This window comes from Nomascus leucogenys, chromosome 13 (assembly GCF_006542625.1).
Source record: "Nomascus leucogenys isolate Asia chromosome 13, Asia_NLE_v1, whole genome shotgun sequence".
Taxonomy (NCBI): domain Eukaryota; kingdom Metazoa; phylum Chordata; class Mammalia; order Primates; family Hylobatidae; genus Nomascus; species Nomascus leucogenys.
This window is the reverse complement of record NC_044393.1, coordinates 14441920-14464188: the sequence shown is the minus strand read 5'-3', so window position 1 is coordinate 14464188 and position 22269 is coordinate 14441920. Positions and strand designations below refer to the sequence as shown.

The 22269-nt window shown below is 42.6% G+C and overlaps 1 protein-coding gene across 1 annotated transcript in view; it reads right to left on the bottom strand.

Annotated features, from left to right (window-relative positions):
- The window catches only part of B4GALT5 (beta-1,4-galactosyltransferase 5), an 81419-nt gene that overhangs the window by 5516 nt on the left and 53634 nt on the right, over nucleotides 1-22269 (bottom strand). Inside the window, exons 2-7 of the mRNA XM_003252920.2 lie at nucleotides 17658-17792; nucleotides 8003-8116; nucleotides 4581-4705; nucleotides 3514-3630; nucleotides 1516-1703; nucleotides 690-812 (exon numbers count right to left, since the gene is read on the bottom strand). Of these exons, the coding sequence (XP_003252968.2) occupies nucleotides 690-812; nucleotides 1516-1703; nucleotides 3514-3630; nucleotides 4581-4705; nucleotides 8003-8116; nucleotides 17658-17792 (802 nt within the window). The remainder of the gene's footprint in view (nucleotides 1-689; nucleotides 813-1515; nucleotides 1704-3513; nucleotides 3631-4580; nucleotides 4706-8002; nucleotides 8117-17657; nucleotides 17793-22269) is intronic.

Sequence of the window (22269 nt, the reverse complement as noted above, 5' to 3'; positions counted from 1 at the left end):
ATCAGATATGCCAGAGCTCCATACACATTACATCATTTAATCCTCACAATCCTGAGATTTGTGATTTTAAAAACTGATACACAGAGATTTTAAATTACTGTTCACTTGCCACTTTTTAAACACAAAATAAACTCAATGAAATGGTAACATGTTACTTATTGTTGTGGGTAATTTATTTTTATACTCATTTGTATTTTATAATGAACATATTATTAGAAGAAAAAAATTGCTAAATTATAATTTGTTGATTTTTGCATGTCAAAGGAGAAAAATGAAAATAGCTGCTTTGTTGGGATATACAGTTTGTTTTTTAAGATATTAAGATATTTTTAAATTAAGATTTAAGATATTTTCTAAAAACTTGTGTGTGTGTGTGTGTGTGTGTGTGCGTGTGTGTATTTTTTAAGACAGGTCTCTGTCATCCAAGCTAGAGTGCAGTGGCACAGCTCTCTGTGGCCTCAAACTCCCAGGCTCAAGTGATCCTCCCACCTCGGCCTCCCAAAGTGCTGGGATTACAGGTGTGAGCAATCACAGCTGGTCAATTTCATTTTTTTTCTTAACCTTTTAAACTGTAGCTACTAGAACATGTTAAATTACACACAGGGCTTACATTATATTCCTATTGGATAGTATTGGTCTGCAGTCTAAGGTAGCATTTCTAGAAGACACCGAAAGAGCAGCAGAGGTACCTGTTCCAGAGGTCGTCATCTTCTCCACCCCAACCCCAGAAAGCATTAGGAAAGCCATTGATTTTCCGAAATTGTTCCACTGTTAAGCCACTCACTCCTCCAAAGAACTCGGTATAAGGAAGCCTAGGAGGAGATGTGGGACATCAGTCATCTGCGTGTTACAGGGTAATTGTTTTCCCTAGAAGGTTCTCATTTGAGGACTAAAAACAGTGCTCTCTGTGCTCCTGACCTGAACCATATGAACTTGCTTCCTCATGCTGACATGTATGAATCAAATTAGCAAAATTAATTTTTGCAAACTGATTTTTAATAGCTTTAGTGAGATATAATCGACATACCCATCCATACACAATTCGCCCATTTAGAGTATATCATTCAATGGTTTTAGTTTATTCACTGAATTGTGCAACCATGACCACAATCTATATTAACGTTTCATCACTGTCCCCGGCAAAGCCTTGTACCCATTAGCAATCACCCCGTACTCCTCCTGTCCTCCTTAGCCCCTTATAACCATTTATCTACTTTCTGTCGCTATAGACTTGCTTATTCTGGACATTTCAGACACCTGGAATCATATGATACATGACCTTTGTGTCTGGCTTCTTTAACGTAATGTTTTTGAAGTTCATCCGTGTTTTGGCACGTATCAGTACTTCATTCCTTTCTCCTGCCAAACAGTGCCCCAATTGTATGGATACACACATTTTGTTTATCCATCCATCAGTTGATGGGCATCTAGGTTGCAGCTAATTAGATTTCCTCTTCACATCGCTCACCATCCTTTCAGATTTAACCTCTTTAATTAAGAGGAAATGATACTCACAGATACATATACTTATCCAATTTGGTTGCAAAATGCCTCGGCATCTGTCCACATCCATAATAGTTGCGATCACTTTCTGGTATGTGATCTACATCATGAAAAATCAAACAGTCCCAATCCAAGTCCTTCATTGCTTCTTGAAAGCCAACGTTGAAAAGCATGGCTCGATTAAAGGGTTGGGTACCAACCTAAAAGAAACAGAACTTTATTTTTAAAAGAATCTTGAAGCAAAATCTTTGCTGTCTTTCCTGTACCTAAAGAAGAGTTTATTAGAACCAACTGGAAAAGATCACTGGGCTAGTGTAACCAGGTCCAGCACCACAAATCCACTCACAGTGTGGCCCAGAAGTCACTGGACCTCTGGCATGGGCACAGTGGCTCACGCCTGTAATCCCAGCACTTTGGGAGGCCAAGGTGGGCAGATCAGGAGTTCGAGACCAGCCTGGCCAACATGGGGAAACCCCATCTCTACTGAAAATACAAAAGCATTAGCTAGGCGTAGTGGCGCATGCCTGTAATCCCAGCTTCTTGGGAGGCTGAGGCAGGAGAATCGCTTGAACCCGGGAAGCGGAGGCTGCAGCGAGCCAAGATCGCACCATTGTACTCCAGTCTGGGCGACAAAGCAAGACTCCATCTCCAAAAAAAAGAAAAAGAAAAAAAGAAAAAGTCACTGGACCTCTGGCCCCAATTTCTTTAAAAATGTAAATGGTAGCAAACCCAAGCTTCTCTTTCCCAAGGCTACTGAAGGCAGAAATTCAACCATATAACAGCATTTAGAAGAGTACCCTGCTCCACAAAGGTAAGAGACAACACTACCATTTCTACTCTTTACCACTTGCTCTTCAGCATATCAACCAATCTCTAACTGTTCATAAACCAAATCTAGTACAAAGAGTGGTTTTTGGTTTTGTCTTCTTTTATTTTTAAGATCTAACTAAGACAACAACAGTCACTGAGCATGCCAGGGACTCAAGCCTATGGACAAAGAATTCAGTGGCTCATGAAGAAACCAGCTCAAATCAGTTAACAGCCTAATTAGTGTTACAGCTACATTGACTCCCCCTTGCCACTATCAAAATACCGAACTTAGGACCGGCAGATAGACCGTTAGCATTTCCCAGATGCCCGGCCTTGCTGAACAGTGGTGCTCAGCTTTTTTCTCACTCCAGTATAAGGCAAGCTCCAGGGTGACCACTTAACAGCAACTCAGACTATGAGACTCAAAAGTGTGCCCACAGGGAGAGGTGAGCATGCAACAGACCCTCAGGCTGGCGATCAGTGTATTCAGGGAAGTCTGTCAACCTTTTGTTTATCTATGCATATAGCGCCTCTAGTTCAAGGATCACAAACTTCAAAATGCCTAGAGAAGCCAAGTCAGTAAAGTAAACATATAAAGTAGGCCAGGCAAGAGAGAACCACAGTAGGACAGTCATGTTCCATCTAAAGGCAAATAAAAAATATGCAGGACCAAAAAAAAAAAGATTTACAGACTTAATTTGCCATGTGGTCTTCTTCAGTTTGTGACTCCTGTATCTGGTTCACTACCAATATTTTTAAGATTAAAACAAAACCAAACCCTCAGGCTTAGAGAAGTCTGCAAATGTCCCAGGCCACTTGGTTGATTAACAGCAGACATGACAAGCACTGAGGTCTCTTGACTCCAAGGCCACATCTTCTGTGCTGTACCTTGCTGCAGCTCTTTATCTTAAGGGGAACTTCCTGGGTCTGGAGCCTGCAGGCACCAACAAAACCACCATACAAAAGGCCTTTGTTCATGAGCAAACAAAGCTCTCTCCTGCATTCAAGTGTGCCCAGTACTGGGCAACAAACCTCAAACCAGGGGCACAGAATTGCTCTCTGCTCCCCCTTCAAACCTCAGGCAACTCAATCCTAGGATTCCAGTTTTATTGGCTCTTCACACCAACAGTGGATTAGCTTGCAGCATCCTCAACTGCTGTCTCAGAAGAGAAAGAAAAAAGGAAAGAAAGGACTACTCACTTGTTCAACCACATAAAATGCAAACTGCAGGCGCTGGCGCTGGAGCATGGGAATCAGGTGTCTGAACAGGACGGGGAGGTGCTCGTGGCGGTTCCGGAAGGGGATAAGGATCGCCACCTGGAGTGGATTACAGCAAAAGAAGCACAGTTAGGACTCTCAGCTTTCACTCCTTAGCAGGACACCCCTGCTGAATTGCTGACCAACCCGTGGGAGTTCTGGGAGGCTGGCTATCTTGTCCTCAGCTTTCTCTAAACAAAGATCTATGTTGGCAAGTTGGCCCTTGGACCTAGATGAATGTTATTCTTACATATACCATATCTTATAGTACACAGTAGGCCTACAATTTATTCTAGGCCACAACTCATAGGAAAACACACATTCTACACTGTGACAAAAATACATCTATAAACTTACAATTAAAACAAGCTTCACAAGACAGTACTTCCCCTTACAATGTGCAATGTACAAATGCTGGTTATTCAACTGTTTTTATTTCCCAGCGATGGGTTGGATACTGATCTGTTCCAGATCTGCCCTGATCACTGCTGCATCACCAGCACTTAACAAGGCTGGCACAGAATACGCATTTTAATAGATACTTGTTGAAAGAATGGACTTAAACTGGGATCACAGCTTAACAAAAACTACTGATGTCTTCTGACTATGGTCAAGCAGAAAAAAACTAAATCTCAGTGTCAAGCCAGGTAACTTTGCTTTTTAATCCACTAATCTTTTAGTAACCAGTGGAGAACAGGCATGAAGCACTGACTCTGCAGATGACTTCTGCAAATGGGTCAGTAGAGACCACCAACGCCCTCATCCCCTTGCTTTGTTAATATTCCTAGTGGGAAGACCAAAGGGTCTTGCTCGGTCATCAGAATAATGCAAATTTCTGTATCTACAAGAGTCCTTGTGGAAACCCATTCCTCTAAAATGTTTCTACATTTGCATGGGGTGGTAGGATGAAAATGACAAAATGTCATGGTTAGCTAATCCCATGGTGATTCGGACCTAAGGCAAACCCCAGGTGGGCTTCTCAGCATTTTGGCTGTGACTTTACACCCTACCTTCCACCGAGGCATGCAATCAGAAGGCTTCCAGTGACCTCCGAGCTTGATGGTTGGGTCTTTGGAGAAGAGTTCATGAATGTAATCCATTCCAATTTCACTCATGTTTATGTCTATTGGGCCCTCTGAACAGAGAGGGGGAAAAGAGATTAAGAGGTCAGAAAATGATAGGTTTCCCTATGCCCGGGGTTTTAGTCTCTGGAGAGTGCAATGCTTTTTCAGCTGAATTTGTTTTTAGCAAGGATGGAAGTCCCTTCCTCTGCTCTCCATCTCACTGCATTTCAGTTCCTCACTATTATCAAGGTGAAGAGGCAAATCAAGGAATTAAGACTTTAGAGTTCTGCTTCTGTCAGGGGCCAGGAAGAAATGAAGACTTTAAGTAAAACCGCAGCTGAGCTTTTCTTTTTTTTTTTTTGAGACAGTCTCGCTCTGTCGCCCAGGCTGGAGTGCAGTGGTGTGATCTCAGCACACTGCAACCTCTGCCTCTGGGTTCAAGCAATTCTCCTGCCTCAGCCTCCCGAGTAGCTGGGGTTACAGGCATATGCCACCACACCCAGCTAATTTTGTATTTTTAGTAGAGACGGGGGTTTCACCTTGTTGGCCAGGCTAGTCTCAAACTCCTGACCTCAAGGGATCCACCCACCTGGGCCACCCAAAATGTTAGGATTACAGTCGTGGGCCACTGCACCCAGCCTTCTTTTTTTTGTTTTGTTTATTAATATGTTTTAATAGAGACAGGTTGCCCAGGTTGGTCTTAAACTCCTGAGCTCCAGTGATTCTCCTACCTTGGCCTCCCAAAGTGCTGGGATTATGGCTATGAGCTCCTGCACCTGGCTGCAGCTGAGCTTTTCTGAGAAGGAGAAAAGCAGCTAAGCTTAGAGTCATGTCAGGTTTGCTCCTGATGCAAGTGCAGACACACTACCTCTCTCAATCCATTCACCAGTGGGTCAGGACCCTGAGTGATTATGTCCTAACTCAGAATGCTGGTCATCTCTGAGTTAAGTCAGGAAGTGGTACAGTAACAATTAATAAATGCTACTGAAACAATGAACTGATAACATTAGTTTTAGGCCTGTCAACGCCTATTTCTGAAACACAAATCTCAGCCTTCCCAAACTAAGCTTACATCTAGATGCAGACAAAAGCAGGTTTTAAAGGGAAAACCTATATATGTGTGGTGAGACACGCAAATGAAACAGTAAGGCTTCCAACACAACTTACATGCTTATAATTAATTATTCATATATGGATGAGAATATGTTCAAATACCATGCATGACTATTTCTAACATTTTCCCTATTTTCACTATGTTTGTGCATAAAAGTCAACTTTGCAAATGTAAGATTTTCTTTTTCTTGATCTCACTTCTTAAAAAAGAAACAATTTTAAAAAAAGAAGTGGGGAGCTATATAAGAAGCCTAAAAGTATAGGAAAGGTATAAAAGTTTACTGTCCTTGTTTTAGCTTACATGAGATCCAAAAAAAAGAACAAAAAGATCTAAGAATTGTTTTAACTAGCACTTCGTCAAGCAAATAACTTCCAAGCAAGGCATGGTGGCTCATGCCTGTAGTCCCAGCTACTCAGGAGGCTGAGGCAGGAGGACTGCTTGAGCCCTGAAGTTGGAGACCAGCCTGGGCAACATATTGAGACCCCCACCTCTAAGATCAAGCACTACAATCAGTGGGAGATTTATACTAAAAAGACAAAGCTGCCTGCCTATACAGTGATGTGCTTTGACATTTTCGCCAGTGACAGATGGCATATATGGTGGTTGCATAAGATCACAATGGAGTTGAAAAATTCCTACTGCCTAGTGATGACACAGCTGCCATAGCATTGTTGTGTTACTCAAGTGTTTCTGGTGATGCTGCTATAAACAAATCTACTGCACTGCCAGTCATATAAAAGTATATCACAAGGCTGGGAGCAGTGGCTCACACCTATAATCCCAGCACTTTGAGAGGCTGAGGTGGGCGGATAACCTGAGGTCAGGAGTTCGAGACCAGCCTGGCCAACATGATGAAACCCCATCTCTACTAAAAAAACAAAAATTAGCCAGGCGTGGTGGCAGGTGCCTATAATCCCAGCTACTCGGGAGGCTGAGGCAGGAGAATCACTTGAACCTGGGAGGCAGAGGTTGCAGTGAGTGGAGACCACACCACTGCACTCCAGCCTGGGCAACAAGAGCAGAACTCCACCTCAAAAAAAAAAAAAAAGTATAGCATATACAATTATGTAGAGTACATTATACTAGATAATAAACTATGTTACTGGTTTATATATTTATTATACTATATTTTTAAATCGTTACTTTACCCTTTTGAGACAGGGTCTTGCTTTGTTGCCCAGGCTGGAGTGTAGTGGCGCGATCATGGCACACTGCAGCCTGTTGCCCAGGCCTAGGTGGGAGGTTTGTTTCAGGCCAGGAGTTCAAGACCAGCCTGGGCAACATAGTAACACCCCATCTCTTAAAAAAAATAACAATAATTTTAAAATTAGCCAGGCATTGACAACAGGCACTTGCAGTCCTAGTTCCTCAGGAGGCTGAGGCAGGAGGGTTGCTTGAGCCCAGGAGTTCAAGGCTGCAGTTTTTTTTTAAACTTTTTATAAACTTTTTAAAAGTTCGCAAGTTTAGAAAGTAAAAAGGTATAATAGTAAGGTTCATCTACCATTAAAGAAAGAAAAATATTTTCTGAATAAATTTGGTGCAGCCTAAGTGTTCAGTGTTCATGAAGTCTACAGTAGTGCAGAGTCATGTCCCAGGCCTTCACATTCACATTCGCTCCACGTTCACTCACTCACTGACTCACCAGAGCAACTTCCATTCCTGCAGGCTCCATTCATGGTAAGTGCCCTACACAGCTGTACCATTTTTTATCTTTTATATCTCATTTTTTACTGTACCTTTTCTATGTTTAGATACACAAATACTTACCATTGAGTTACAATTACTGTATAGTACCATGCTGCACAGGTTTGCAGCCCAGGAGCAATAGGCCATACCATACAGCCTAGGGGTGTAGCAGGCTACACCATCTAGATTTGTGGAATTTAACTCTAGGAGGTTCCCCCAACAATAAAATCACCTAATGATGTACTTCTCAGAAAGTACCCTCGTTGTTAAGCTATGAATGACTGTATTCATACTTCCTCTAGGAAGTTCAAACAGAACCCAAGTTACAAAGGACAGGCAAGTGCAAAGGAAAGAGTGAAAAAGTAGGAAAGGTAGAAAATGGCACCCAAGAACACAGGCAACCTTGCAGCAGGCTTTGAAGAGGAGTCAGGAGCACAACTTTCACAAACCCTGTTTCCAGTGGAAGGGAGGTATTTATATTCTCTCTGTAGGCAGACAGAGAGATCAAGAGTGCCCTCCCCTTTATCCATTTTAAAAGAAGAGGAAGATAGGCCAGAGCTGTACTCACTCATGGAAGGGAGCCTTTCAGGGCAGGTGTGGTTTGCAAAGTAGGTGAAGTCTTCAGGAAGAAATGTTGTAGTTTGCAGGAAGGTTTCACTGTGGTTCAAGTCAAGAGGATAATCTAGGGAGGTAAAGGAAAAAAGCCGATCAGACTGATACGTGTAATCAACCGTGCAATTATTAGATGCCTACCAAGTAAGTCTTTTTCTTAGCTATCATCTTGGTAGAAGGAGACAGGACTCTGGACTATCACTTTGATGCAGCTAAAAATGTGAACCCATCAATAAAAATGTTACCCAAATGACATATTTTAACCAGTGTTCCTATTCCTATTGATTTTATAGGTTTATATGCAGCACTCAGTTTACAGTCAACTGTAATTAAATGTAATTTTAAAAATAGCAGTCGCCCTCCTCTCATTTCTATTTTCTAAAAGAACCACTTGCCCTTCTTTTGGCCAAGTATTTCAGCATTTATATTCAGTATTCACCTCTGTCAGCCTGTACGGCTGGTCGTGATGTTTCTGTTTTCAGTCTTACCTACTGACCTCCCACTATGGGAGGTGAGTGAAGACATTATCCCCTTCCTTCTGCCACCCCTGCCACACGATCCCCTTCCATTCCCCAGTCTCCCATCGGTCACATATCATAGCTGTGGTTAGGACAATCTTCAGTCTTTGTATTATGATGCTGCTGTTAAGTACTAGTCATCGCTGAGAAATGTGGGAAGTTATGCATCTTGTTTTTCTGTTTGCTCAGTTTTATATGCAGTGATTCTAATTCAACACCACACCTTTCACCAAGACATTTCCTCCTAAGACACGCATTAGGTATTCTCTCAACTGCATCCTCCCAGAGGAGGTGTGGCAGCTTCTGGCTTTCTTCCATGCCAAATGTGCTTGGGGGGAGTTATTCTCTCGGTGATGATTCCTCCCTTCTGTACTCTGTGCTGCCTTTCTGGAGAATACAGAACAGGAGTTGGATGTGGGACCTCCTGGTCCTCTAACTGTCTCATCTTTTCTATCCAGTTTTCCATCTTGCCATTTATCTGCCCTGCTTTCCAAGAGATTTCCTCAACTTTACTCAACCTTCCTTTAATCATCATCTCTGCTATCATATTTTTAACTTTGAAGAGCTCTTGTTTCCTGAATGTTCATTTCTTACTATATTCTTGTTTCATGTTTGCAGTCATTCTTCTCTTATTGATATCTCCGGTGTCAATATCTTTGGGTCTTTTCTCCTGGTCTGACCAGATTCTCCAGAGAAATCCATTCGAATCTCCTGCTAGAATGGTAGAGTCCTGACTATAAACATCCTGAAACTAAGAAAGAAGAGAAAGAGGCCGGGGCATATGTAATCCCCATCTTTTCAAATACTGTGGTCATGCCAGGTATCCCCAGTTTGAGGAGCCTCTGTTTTGCCATCTCTGGGGTTATTAAGTCTCCGGCTCTTGCCAGGATGGGGAAATGGGTCTGGGTATCTGACTGCTTTTTAACAGCTTTCAATCTCCCTTTTTTTTTAGTTGCCACCTTTGCTCCTACTTCCCATGTTGCTAGTTCCTGAGCTTCTGGGGGATCCTGGGGTGGTTGCTGGTTTTCCTGTTGCTGCTTTGAGCAGTCAGTTTTCTTGGGTTTGTTAAGTCTTTTATCAGTGGTTCCTCTGCTTTCTACCTACCAAGATTTTTTGCTGTGGTCTCCTTTCCTGTTCTCATTCTCAAGGGTTTATAATTTAAAAACCCTCACATATGTATGCCCCTTTAGAGTCATGTTAGTGGATATGAAGAGTGTGAAGGCAGATGTCTTTTTCCTAGGGGATGTAGTTGTAGAGTAGGAGGAGGGTCCTCCAACCTCGTTTTCTACAGATGAGTAACTGGAACAACATACACAGAACTCAGACCAGGAGCCCTGGCTAATGCATGGCAGAGCTCCAACTAAACTCTGAATGAGAGATCTTTCCAGTATATTGTATTGTTTTTATTTTTTTCACAGAATATTAAATCCTTTTGGATCCATGCTGATTCTATGCAAATTAAAACATCCTGTTCAAATTCACTTTGTACCCTAGAATTCTAGAATCTTCAACTAAGATATTTTTGAAAAAGCACTATGAGCAGGTTTCCAAGAATCAAATGGCTAACACATTGAATCCTTTTATATATGCACATGGCTGCCTACTCTGCGCTGCCTACTCTGCAAGTACTCTGGGGACAAAATTCAACGAGAGGCAACTTGAAAATTTTAACAGTGTCTTAACAAGGGAAGGAACAGAATGCTTTCTGTCCTTTTTAGTAGTAGCTTTCCTGAAAAACACTAAGCCTGAATTTATAGAGAACAGTAGAGACTAATTTATATAAAGACATAAACCAGGCTGGGTGTGGTGGCTCATGCCTATAATCCCAGCACTTTGGGAGACTGAGGCAAGAGGATTGCCTGAGCCCAGGAGGCCAAGACCAGCCCGGGAAACATGCTGAGAACCTGTCTCTACAAATAATTTTAAAAATTAGCCAGGCCTGGTGGTGTGCGCCTGTGGTCCCAGCTACTCGGGAGGCTGAGGCAGGAGGATCACCTGAGCCTGGAAGGTCGAGGTTCCGGTGGGCAATGATCACACCACTATACTCCAGCCTGGGTGACAGAGCAAGATCCTATCTTTAAAACAAACAAACAAACAAACAAAAAAAAACATGAACCAGGACAGAACCTTAAAGATAATATTTACAGAGAAATTCTCTGAGCTCAGCTCATACATGCAAACCTGGCCTGGGTTGAATCTTCTTCTGAAGGTAGTAACTACTTCAAAAATCTATGTGAAGAATCCCTCATCCTAATTATTACTCTGGATGAATCTAATAGATGAAATTATTCTCCTTTAGAAAAAAATTAAAAGACTTCACAAGTACTAGAAAATGTGCCTGTGTTTGTGATACGCCCATGTGTGGCAAGAGACGCTGGCTGGAAACATGTATTGGCACAGTCAATACATTCACTAGAAGGCAATGAAATTCCCAAAAGTATTACACTAAGTATATTTTCATAAACAAATCAACAAAAACGAAGATAATAATCATTCTGGTCAATGACTGACCCAAGCCCTAGGGCTAGAACCTAATCAGGAAACTAGAATTTAAAAAACATGAGGCAAGAGACAAGATATCTCTAACTCTAATGATTCTACTATTTTGAGTTTCTTTGAAGACAGGTAAATTCCTTTCTACTTCCTTCAAACAATGATACAATAAGCCTGGTAGCAACTAGCATGAAACAAACAAAAAAAAGCATTTATTTTTCTTCTGATTACTAAATTAATAATATGTCACTGTTTTAAGAATCCTCAAATACACAACTTTATTGTAAAAATCTTCCAGAACCTTACTCTACATCTTGGGAGGGGTGGCTTAATTTCCTGATTTCTTGTTTAAACATTTTTAAATAAAACTTTAATTAAAATAAAGTCTACCTGGAAGGCCAAGGTGGGGTGATCACTTGAGGTCAGGAGTTCGAGATCAGCCTGGCCAATATGGTGAAACCCCGTCTCTGCTAAAAAAAAAAAAAAACCACACACACAAATTAGCCGGGCATGGTGGCAAGTGCTTGTAATCCCAGCTACTCAGGAGGCTGAGGAAGGAGAATCGCTTGAACCCAGGAGGCAGAGGTTACAGTGAGCTGAGATCACACGGTTGCACTCCAGCCTGGGCGACAAGAGCAAAACTCCATCATAAACAAACAAACAAACAAACAAACAAACAAAGTCTGCTTTTCGGTAGCAATAGAGGCCTTTTAAAATGAAAGAGACAGAGGAAATTAATTGCTCACGACCTGGTAAAACTATGTGCAGTTATCGTGAGGAGCCCTTGTTTTTCTCCCCTGCTAGCTGTCCAGCAACGGGTGGGGTTATACCTTATCCCCTTGGAGTTCCAACTATAACTTCTTACTCTTCTAAAGCATGTACCTACTGAATGAGGAAAATGCTGAGAGAAAAACAAGCCTGTTAAATTTCTACAGCCACGGTTTTACTTTTTAACTTAAATCTAATCTATTTCAAACCCGGACATGTTCTTGAAGGGCAAAGAAGGCAGCTGCTTTTACATTTAAAAAATGGGAAAACAAGCCGGGCGCGGTGATCTCTGCATTTTGGGAGGCCAAGGCGGATGGATCACCTGAGGTCAGGAGTTCAAGACCAGCCTGACCAACATGGTGAAACCCTGTCTCTTACTAAAAATACAAAAAATTAGCCAGGCATGGTGGCACGCGCCTGTAGTTCCGGCTACTCAGGAGGCGGAGGCAGGAGAATTGCTTGAACCCAAAAGGTGGAGGTTGCAGTGAGCCGAGATCCCGCCACTGCACTCCAGCCCGGGCAACAGAGCAAGACTTTGTCTCAAAAAAGAAAATGGGAAAACAGGCCAGGCACAGTGGCTCACACCTGTAATCCCAGCACTTTGAGAGGCCAAGGCAGGTGGATCACCTGAGGTCAGGAGTTTGAGACCAGCCTGGCCAACATAGTGAATCCGTATCTCTACTAAAAATACAAAAATTAGCCGGGCATGGTAGTGGGTGCCTGTAATCCCAGCTACTCAGGAGGCTGAGGTAGGAGAATCGCTTGAACCTGGGAGGCAGAGGTTGCAGCAAGCCAAGATCACGCCACTGTACTCCAGCCTGGGCAATAGAGCGAGACTCTGTCTCAAAAAAAAAAAAAAAAAAAAAAAGACAGATAGATAGAAAATGGGAAAACAACAGACTCCTACCTACAGGTTCAAATGGCTGCTGATATCATGGGCTTGCAGACCACCATTTCTGTCTGACAGCAGCTGCTTATTCAGCGTTGCTTCACATCAGTGGTTCAGCAGCCTTGGATGCACATTAGAATCATCTAAGAAGCTTTCAAAAATCCTAACACCAGGCCAGGTGTGGTGGCTCATGCCTGTAATCCCAGCACTTTGGGAGGCCAAGGTGAGATCACTTGAAGCCAGGAGTTTGAAACCAGCCTGGGCAACATGGTGAAACCTCATCTCTACTAAAAATACACAAATTAGCCGGGCATGGTGGCACCCGCCTGGTGTCCCAGCTACTCAGGAGGTTGAGACAGGAGAATCACTTGAATCTAGGAGGCGGAGGTTGCAGTGAGCTGAGATGGTGCCACTGCACTCCAGCCTGGGTGACAGAGCAAGACTGTCTCAAAACCAAAACAAACAAAATTCTAACATTCAGGCTATACCTCAGGCCAATTAAATAAGAATCTCTAGCAGTCAGGCACAGACATCAGTACTTTGAAAAGCTCCTTGGGAATTCCAATGTATAGCTAAGGTTGGTATCGCTACCCTAATACCTGGAGGAGGTAAAAACCTGCCTTCTCCCCTGTGTTACCAAATCCAGTTGAGAAGGAATCGGAAGTGCTGACCAATGGACCCTAGCAAGAATCACCACTTTCCCCTCCCATTTGAGAAAAGACCAAACACTTGCCTCTCTGCTTGAAAAAAATATGGAAATCTACATATACTAGAAAGATGCCATTGGGACAAATATCTGTGAAATATAAAGAATTAGCATTCTTCAAGAGTTAGTCCATTTAAGGATGACTACCTACTGGGAGGGTAGCCACATCGAAGACTACAGACTGGACATCTAAAACCACCGAGAAAGAGGTGAGGATGACCCACTCCACTAACAGATTACAAAGCACACCAGCATGACTTTACTCACTCTGCAGATTCACAATCTCATAAACCAATGGCTTTCAGTGACAACAGGAAGCTTCTCCTGGTCACTGCTTCAGGCTTATTTCCAGGTTCACAGACCCCATCCCCAAAAGTCTGTTTTCATTCAATAATCACCACGTTGCTTTTAAACTTAAAGAAAACCAGCATTACTTAAATGTCTCCCTGGGCTTTTGAGCTATGCTTGGCCTAACGCAGACGCCTGAATGTGGGTATGTGCCTCAGCATTATTTCAGCAGAGAATGGTGCATAGTCCAGGTTACCACCATTAAGCCAACAGTGCTCCAGGCAGAAGTGGTCGGGCCAGAGGTGTCAGTCATTTGGCTGTCTCAGCAGTGCTGGGTCCAGAATACCCTCTATGACTGTGCTAGGTAGACAATTGCTTTGAAATGAAGAAGAATGATGGGTTTTCATTAAATACACTTTCAGTGAAATGCTATTTTCTTTTCAGTACAGGTTGAGTATCCCCTTATCTGAAATGCTTAGGACCAGAAGTGTTTCAGTTTCTGATTTTTTAGGATTTTGGAATATTTGCATTATACTTACCAGTTGATCAACCCCAATCTAAAAATCCAAAATCTAGAATGCTCCATTGAGTATTTTCTTCAAGTGTTGTGTTGGCACTCAAGGTTTAATCATGTGTGGATGCTGGAGCAGTCCGGAGTTGGTATTTTCTGATTGGGGATGCTCAACCTGTACTTACTCGCCAAAGATGTGCCAGTGACACAGCAGCTCATCAAGATGGTGACCTCCTTAGAAACATGCTACAACACTTAAAACATGCTTTCTTGTTAAATTCATTCCTTCATGCATACAAAAATAATTTACCAAGTGCTTCCTATGTGCGAGGCAGTGTATGAGGTACTAAGGATACAAAGATGACAAAAGGAATGAAGCCATTACTGGGATTCAGGGCACAGGGCCTGGAGTCAGAGAATCAGCAAACCCTAACCCTGCTGCTGCATCAAGTTCTATGACTTCTATGTGCACCTTGTTCCTTTTATCCCTACAATGGGGACATAGTAGCTACCTTCTGGGTTCTTGTGAGGGACTACATGAAATCATGTGAGTCAAGTATCTAATAAACAGTAAGAGAGTCCCTGATGGCACAGACTTCCAATCTGTTAGAGAAATAAACACGTTTAACAAAAAATAGATTGTTCTAACCAGAGAGGTGCAAGGAAAAAGTATTTGGGTGTATGATAATTTGAGAATAAAAGCACACCAAGTTCAATAATAACAGGTCACTGGATACACCCTCCAAAGGTGAAACTCACCTCTGTACTCAGTTTTCAAAGACAGCAACTCAGGAAGTAGCGCAATCCTGTGTTGCCAGACCAGCAGTGGTGTGGAAATGGGGTCCTGCTGCATGCCCCTCTAACTTCTGAGAGAACTGCCAGTACTGCCAAATGCCCAGAGAGACAGATATTCTAGCCTCATCTAACACTGCAGAAGTATGACATCTGGACTGGATAAATGTCATGAGGACACAAATGTTCCCTTACTCAGTGCTATACAGGGGAGAGCGCGCTGGAAGGGCAGTCAGTACTGCCTCGTTTCTTCACCTAACTAGAAGCAGGATTTTGGCAGGGTTTAGGGAAAGAGTTACATGATCAAGCTGTGCCATCTTCCCCAAGATTATATGTACTATGTGTGAAAAATGCAAACAGCATAAAATTCTGCCTTAACTGACAGAGCCACATGAGTCGAGTGAGAATGTGTGTGCGGATTGTGTGCAAAACCTACCACCACATGCAAGACGGAAACTGCAGGGTTTCCTCTCCCAGGTATGGTTCAGAGCTCAGGCAACTTGACCCAGTGCGACCACAATTTGTCTAAAAAGCTCTGAAATGTCATTCACTTGTTCTTTGCAAACAAGAAAGGAAGTATCAAAAGTTTATCAGTTTGCTAACTACAGTCCTCTGTTGCTAAAGTGGAGAGCAGAGGAAACTGATAAATTAGGATGTGGTCAGTTCTTTTAAGGAGAGGCAATTCTTTTAAGAGAGGCAATGCTTTCTCTTGATTTCCTAAGCACCACAGAATAATTCGCATTTGCAACATTTGCAAAGCAATTTCACATTCCACAGTGAACTTCCAAAAATCTTGTAAATTATTACAGAAGAAGAGAGGACTGATTTAGAGGGAGAATTTTTTTTTTAATGTAAATATTTTAAAATATTGGGCTTAGACGAAATCATTAAGAAACCACAGGAGGCTGGGTATGGTGGCTCATGCCTATAATCATAGCACTTTGGGAGGCCAAGGCAGGTGGATCGCTTGAGCTCAGGAGTACAAGACCAGCCTGGGCAACACGGTGAAAGCTGTGTCTACAAAAAATACAAAAATTAGCCAAGTCTACAAACAATACAAAAAATGAGCCACGATGGCTCACACCTTTAATCCTAGCACTTTGGGAGGACGAGGCAGGAGAATCACTTGAGCCTGGGAGGTCAAGGTGCAGTGAGCCAAGATCATGCCATTGCACTCCAGCCTGGGAGACAAAGTAAGATGCCATCTCAAGAGAATAAAAAAAAAACCTTGGGCACAGTGGTTTACGTCTGTAATCCCAACACTTTGGGAGGCCGGGGAAGGCGGATCACCTGAGGTCAGGAGTTTGAGACCAGCCTGGCCAACACGGGGAAGCCCCATCTCTACTAAAAATACAAAAGTTAGCCAGGTATGGTGGCGCACACCTATAACCCCAGCTACTCGGGAGGCTGAGGCAGGAGAATCAGTTGAACCCGGGAGGTGGAGGTTACAGTGAGCCGAGATAACACCACTGCACTCCAGCCTGGGTGACAAGAGCAAAACTCCATCTCAAAAAAACCCAAACAAACCCAGAAAGCACATTAGCCCTCAGTTAAAGAAATAAGAGGTGAATCATGAATCCTTAGTAAAATGAAATCTCAGAATCTATTTTTTAAATAAAAATAATCCCTGGCTGGACTAGAGAGGCCTCAAGAGAGTCCCATTTAATCACATGTGGAAGTATTACTTCCTTCCTGTATTCAGTTTTTGAAAGAGTTAAAAAGAAAGAGCCCTGGCACAGTGGCTTATGACTGTAGTCCCAGCACTTTGGGAGGCCGAGGCAGGCAGATCACTTGAGGTCAGGAGTTCAAGACCAACCTGGCCAACATGGTGAAACCCCATCTCTACTAAAAATACAAAAATGAGCCAGGCATGGTGGTGTGCTCCTGGAATCCCAGCTACTCAGGAGGCTGAGGCACAAGTATCGCTTGAACTGGGGAAGTGGAGGTTGCAGTGAGCCGAAATCACCCGTTGCATTCCAGCCTGGATGATAGGAGCAAAACTCCGTCTCAAAAAAAAAAAAAGAAGAAGTAGTCATCCAGTCACTCTTAATGTATTATGCTATAGTTTAAATGTCTGTCCCCTGCAAACCTCATGCTGAAATGTAATCCCCAATGATGGAGGTGGGGCCTACAGGAGGTGTTTGGGTCACAGGGGCAGATCCCTCATAAATGGCTTGCTGCTGTTGTGGTAGGTTCTCCTCTATTAGCTCCCAGAAGAGCCGGTTGTTAAGAAGAGCCTGGCCCTGCCCTCCTCTCACCTGCCACATTGCTTCCTCTCACCATACACACGGGCTTCCCCTTCCCCTTCCACCAAGAGTGGAAGCAGCTTGAGGCCCTCACCAGAAGCAGATGCTGGCGTCACACTTCTTGAATAGTCTGCAGAACCATGAGCCAAATAAATCCTTTTTCTTTGTAAATTATCCAACCTCAAGTACTCTTTTATAGCAAGACAAACAGACTGAGTCATATTGTTAACAAAAATGAACGAGGATTCATTTGGCAAGAGCTTTTTTAGCAGCAAAGTAAAACTCAGCCAAATCCCTCTTTTACAATGCACTTTTCCCATTGAAAATAATTATTGCAACCGAATTTACCTCTCTTGGGAGAAGACATTCTAATCAGACCACCTCTTTACTAAAAATATACCTGAGTCATTTGCACTGCTGTTCCTCTTGGCATAAGCACTCCGAAGCACCTGCTCATAAACCTGAGCACCGATTGTTCTCACGTTGTCCCGGATCAGAATGCCTTGAGCTTGCATCATGAAGAGGTAGGTGTTCACTGCAGAAAGCCAAAGGGGAAAAAGAGGCGGATTCAGAAGCAATCATTTAAAAAAAAAAAATCACATAGCTATGGATTTTTTTTCTTTTTGGACTTTTAAAGCCTCTTTTAGTTCTTTTAAAACTCTACACGACCATAACTCTATTTTCCATACCTTTCAGGACACCAACATCCTTTGGGTAGCTAGTAGAGCTTAGAGGAATTTGTCAATATCCAGCAGTTCTAGAAAAACCATCAACTTAAAAAAAAAAATTCCATCTGTTCTTCAAATACCCAATCTGTATTCTAGCACTCTGATCATCAGAAAGATCTTTATGAATTAGTTAAAACTTTTTTTTTTTAAAGGTTTCTGCTCTCTTTAAGTTCACCTTCTCAGAATTAGTTCATGGTTCTTCACAGAGAAAGAAACCATTGACTCTCTGCCTGCTAGAAGCACTGAAGCCACGGTCTGAAGCCACGGTCTGGTCTTGGCAACCTTTTCAAAGGGGTAGACTGAGGCTCCAATCACTTACCCTTGGGGGATTTGGAAAGAAAAAGGAGTAACGAAAGACTATTTGCAGTCCTCACTATCCACCCATCCCAGCCCCAAAGTCCAAAGCAATAGGGAAAGAGCATAGTCCAAGGTCAATTAAAACATGCTCTTAACAAATGAGTGTTCAGATTAACCTGCCAATCTTGTCTTCTTTGGAAAGTGATCTCCACTTGCATTTTCCTGAAGTCTCTCTATGATACAAAACTAGAAGCTCACAAACACATCAAAATGTAATCCCTATATTCTACTTGCAAACTCCACTGCTATGCCATCTATTTTCAAGAAACAGTGAGATTGTAAAACATAGTTTCTTAACCAGTCACTCTAATTCCCTCAAATTGCCTTTGTCATTGTGAAAGGGGGATGTGTTACAGGGGTGGAACATTTACAAATCTAAACTCTGTGGGTGTCTGGGGGTGGATTCATCTAACCGCTTGGCTAACCTCGGGACCAGGCCCCAGTGCCTCCTCCACACTCAATACATCTGGCCTTGGGATGTGGATTCTGGCTCTTTGACAAGACACTTGGCTGACATTATGTTTCATCACTATTAAAGCAGTATCCTGTACATAATGCGCAGCAAACAATGACTGAATGGAATAATGGACGAAGCTTAGAAGTCACTGTATTTCAAGCTAGTGCTTTTGGTGCTTTATACTGGGAATGACAGAGGTGGGGTGGGTTAGCATAATGTCAAAAACCCCATGTGGCCAACATTAAATAGGGACATTGAAATCTTTCCAAAGATTTCAAATCATCTCTTAAGGTATATCCCAAGTCATAAAATAATAAGCAAAAAGGACCAGTGTTCAGAATGCTTTCCGAAATGAGGTAGCAGTTTCAAATGCGGCCTTGCATTGGTTGGCAGACAGCCCTATGCTTAACTTCTGGCACCATCGGAGAATAGATCAGATATTGTGTTTATTCTCTAGTAGCTAGGAAAGATTTTAAGGAAAAAAGACAGCTTCCAATTATTAAAAAAAGTGTAACTGTGTGAAGTCTCTGAAAGCAGGAGTAACACCTCATTCTCTATTTCCAGCAGATAGCACACTGCCTAGCGCAGTAGGGGGGCAGTCCACAAATACTTGTTAAACCTAAGACTTAAACTTCATCTAATATCACATTTCTAATTCAGTCCTGTGTTGTTGTTGTTTTTTTTTTAATCATTTGGGCTGTACAGTATGTTCCCACTGCCCTGAAATCTTCCTTTCATCCCAACATATTACTAAACCAGTTGTCTTATTGAAAATTTTGTGTAAAGCTTTTACTGTATTTATTGAAAATCTTGTGTAAAGTTTATAGTTAGGTGCCGCCAAGAATTCACTACCTCCTTTACTCTGCGCTGCAAAGGACACAGTTGCTTAGCCCCTCCTTTAAACACTCTCTCTTTCTTAGCTTTGAATCCCAACTGGAGGATTCCTCTAGGGCCGTCATTCTCTAATGTTTGCCACCCATCCCCCAGAGTGCTTTAAAGAAGCCTGTTTCCTAGGTCCCACTACCCAGACTGATGCAGCTGGTCTGAGTGGGGCCCACGAATGTGCACTTGTAACAAGCTCGCAGGTGACAAATGGTGCCGGACTAAGGATCACACTTCTATAACCACTGCTTTAGGGAACTGTGGCCACATAATAAATGTAAGCAACATTTATTGAGCACTTAATTACATAATTCCTTATTGCATTTAATCCTCATAATTATCCTAAGAGGCAAGTAATACTATCCAATTTACAAACAACTTCTGGGCTTCGGTTTCTCCAAGTATCTTCACAAAGGTCAACTGAGAGCACTAGGATTTGAACCAGGTGTGTCTGTGCTCTTAACCACTAAGCTTTATACCTCGCACATCCATGTTCTAGCCACAACCTCTCTCTGAAAGATTTCAAGCACCCACATGGCTTAAATGCTTACTCTTAAGGAGATAGCTCTCACATCTTCATCTCCTGCACAAAGCTGCCAGATGGATCTTTCTTGACCTTTCTTAATTACAGATTTATCCACACTGTTCCTGCTCAAAAGTCTTTTACGTCTCTTGCCTTTGTCCCTGAGCTGCTGCTACAGCAATGGGTCTATTCTTTCTGCCGTACAAATCCCATTAATCCTTCAAAACCCAGTTCATAGACCTCTTGAGGAAGCTTTCAGTACTGTGTCAGTCTCCCTCCTTCTCCAGTTTCTGTGATGGTCTATTACAGACTATCAAAACTTGGATCTGTTTCCATGTTGACTTAGTTCGCTAACAACTGTCTCGTGTTAGTCTCGTCATTCAACTAATAAATTAACGTACACCACACAGTATTTTTTTTTTCTAATTATCAAAAGGAATTAGCACAATGCTAAAAAAATAAAAACTGAGGGAGTAAAGATTGCCAAACAAAAGGAAATAATCACAAATCCACAACTTGGGATTGGATGGGATTTTAAGGAACACTCGCCAATATCATCTAATGCTTCCCACTACTGGAGAAATATGACCTCCAAGAACACAGAGTCAACAGGGAAAATATAGCCATCAGCAAAGAAAACCTACTTTGGTTGGGTCCAAAATGTTTCCCAGTCACTTGTTTTTTCTTTTTTTCTTTTTTTTTTTTTTTTGAGACAGTCTCACCCTGTTGTCCAGGGTGGAGTGCAGCGGCGCAGTCTTGGCTCACTGCACCTCCACCTCCTGGGTTCAAGTGATTCTCATGCCTCAGCTTCCCAAGTAGCTGGGACTACTACAGGTGCATGCCACCATGCCCGGCTAATTTTTGTATTTTTCACAGAGACGGGGTTTCAGCATGTTGGCCAGGCTGGCCCAGTCACTTTCGCCCACTGGTTCTCTCTCAACCTTCCCCAGCCACCCTCTCCCATTCAGGCCCCTTCTATGTGTGCCCCTCCCATATCACAACTTCACACAACTTCACATCTTCCTCATCACAACTTCATCATCACAACCTCACTCCCCATCCAGGCTGCGCTCTCTGCATACTGGCCCAGTTGTCTACACTTGAAAAAGAGTTGTGACCACACTAACAGAGTTGTCCAGATGCAAAAGGATGAGCCTAGAAACACACAAACCACCAGCAGCCCTGTTCCATCTGTTACCAAAGATCTGTAAAAGCAAGCCCCTTTTTGGAGATTCACAATGCACAATAACTCAAGGCCCAGAAATTCCCAGAAGAGAGACATTTAGTTATCTAGCCTGCCATTTCCCAAACCAGAACATCAAGTGAGTCTCTGCAGAACTTACTTTGGGAAATTCAGTTTTGGATATTTCTATGAATAGACTTTTTAAACATCCATTACATGGTTAGGTAATCAATCAACCAATCTTTGCTGAATGTTGTTGGTAAACAGCAGTCATATCCTATTACTAACTCATATCAAGCTTGCTAGAGGCAAAATCCCCTTAATCTTTTTAGAGATGCTAAATTGCCCTTCTCCTGTGCAATGCTCATGCAGTTGGTTATACAAATCAAACTGTAGGACCTTTCAGGTGTCTCTATTAAAAGTCTTGTTACTGGCTGGGGCGCAGTGGCTCACACCTGTAATCCCAGCACTTTGGGAGGCGGAGGCAAGAGGATCACTTGAGGCCAGGAGTTCAAGACCAGCTGGGCAATACAGCAAAATCTCGTCTCTACAAAAAATAGATTTTAAAAATACTAGCCGAGTGTGGTAGTGTGCACCTGTAGTCCCAGCTACTCACTCAGGAGATCAAGGCTGCAGTGAACCATGATTGTGCCACTGCACTCCAGCCTGGGCGACAGTGAGATGCTGACTGGTTAACAACAACAAAAAAAAACAGTCTTGTTAATAAATTTAGGCCATGGCTCTGGCTTAAACTAGGAAGTACATATGCATACACATGTTGCTTTCAATCTAAATTATCTCATTCAAAATTCACATCTCTGTGAAGTAGATATCATCTTGAGTGTTTATTTTAAATTAGGAAGTCAAGTCCTCCAGGGGGTA